Source organism: Bison bison, unplaced genomic scaffold (assembly GCF_000754665.1).
Source record: "Bison bison bison isolate TAMUID 2011002044 unplaced genomic scaffold, Bison_UMD1.0 scf7180017864200, whole genome shotgun sequence".
In the NCBI taxonomy this organism is placed as follows: domain Eukaryota; kingdom Metazoa; phylum Chordata; class Mammalia; order Artiodactyla; family Bovidae; genus Bison; species Bison bison.
This window is the reverse complement of record NW_011494772.1, coordinates 6,744,419-6,745,814: the sequence shown is the minus strand read 5'-3', so window position 1 is coordinate 6,745,814 and position 1,396 is coordinate 6,744,419. Positions and strand designations below refer to the sequence as shown.

The 1,396-nt window shown below is 59.2% G+C and overlaps 1 gene segment (V, D, J or C); it reads right to left on the bottom strand.

The window, feature by feature from the left end:
- Window positions 1–216: 216 nt before the first annotated feature.
- Window positions 217–1,396, bottom strand: part of LOC104991761 — a 2,381-nt gene continuing 1,201 nt past the window's right edge. Inside the window, 2 exon segments of the C gene segment in view lie at window positions 217–554; window positions 692–838. Coding sequence covers window positions 235–554; window positions 692–838 — 467 coding nt within the window.

Below are 1,396 nucleotides of genomic sequence, written 5' to 3'. Positions count from 1 at the left end.
CTTGGGGTATTCTCTCCTTGGTGCCTGGGATTCCTGAATCTCCAGAATCCTGGAGAGGTTGCTGATTAAATACGAGACAAGGAAAAAAGGAGCAGCGAGCAGGATTTATGAATGACAATGAGGACGTTTTGTTGCAAGCAGATTGGGAGCGGGAAGAAGGGACGTAGGGGACCGTGGTGGGAGGGGAGACGCTCCTGGGGTCCCAGGGCTCCAGGAGGGGGGGCGCCCAGGGCCCTAAGAACACGCTGAGGGCTTCACTGTCTTCGTCACGGTGCTCCCCTCGTGCGTGACCTCGCAGCTGTAGCTGCTTTTAGGTTTCCACTCGCTGCCCGTCAGGGTCAGGTAGCTGCTGGCCACGTACTTGCTGCTGCTCTGTTGGGAGGCCTGGCTGGTCACCACACCCCGGGTGACGGGGCTGCCGTCTGCCTTCCAGGCCACGGTCACGTTGCCCGGGTAGAAGTCGCTGATGAGACACACCAGGGTGGCCGTGTAGGTGCTGAGCTCCTCCGTGGAGGGTGGGAACAGGGTGACGGAAGGTGGGAACTTGGGCTGATCTGTGGGTGGTAGAGAGACGGAAGGTCATCATGGCAGCATCCCTGGCGGAGCCTCTGACCTCGGGAGACAGAGAAAAGTGACTTTCGCGAGAGAGCAGAGGGTGGGACAGGCTGGGGAAGGGGTGAGAGCCGCTTACCTGGTATGGTGACCTTGGTCCCGCTGCCAAAGGTAAACCACGCTGAGGGACCCTCAGGCCAGACGCCACGCCAGCACCTAGGACCTGGCCCCCGGGGGCCGGGCCGGAGCGGGAACCTGCTGGGCGTGATGGACACCGGGCTGTGTCCTGTGGGAGTGGGTGTGGGTAGCCAGCCCTCCAGCACCCAGGGCACCCCTGGGTGATGCTACCTAACCATCTCGCCCTCTGCCGCCTCCTTCTCCTATGGTTATGGTTACCAGGGGTGGGAGAGGGGAGAGATCAATTGGAAAATTGGACTGGCACATACGCACTACAATATGTAAGACAGACTGCTAATAAGCACCCGCTGTATAGCACAGCGAGCCCTAGTCAATAGTCTGCAATGGCTTACAAAACACAGGTTCGATTCCTGGGTCGGGAAGATGCCCTGGAGAAGGAAATGGCAACCCAGTATTCTTGCCTGGAAAATCCCACGAACAGAGGAGCCTGGAGGGCTGCAGTCCACAGGGTTGCAAAGAGTCGGACGTGACTGAGCGTGGCACGGGATGGCTCATGTGGGGAAAGAATCTAAAAAAGTGTAGGCATATGTCTACGTGTGACTGATTCACTTTGCTGCTGCTGCTGCTCCTGCTGCTGAGTCGCTTCAGTCGTGTCCGACTCTGTGCGACCCCGTAGACAGCAGCCCATCAGGCTCCCCCGTCCCTG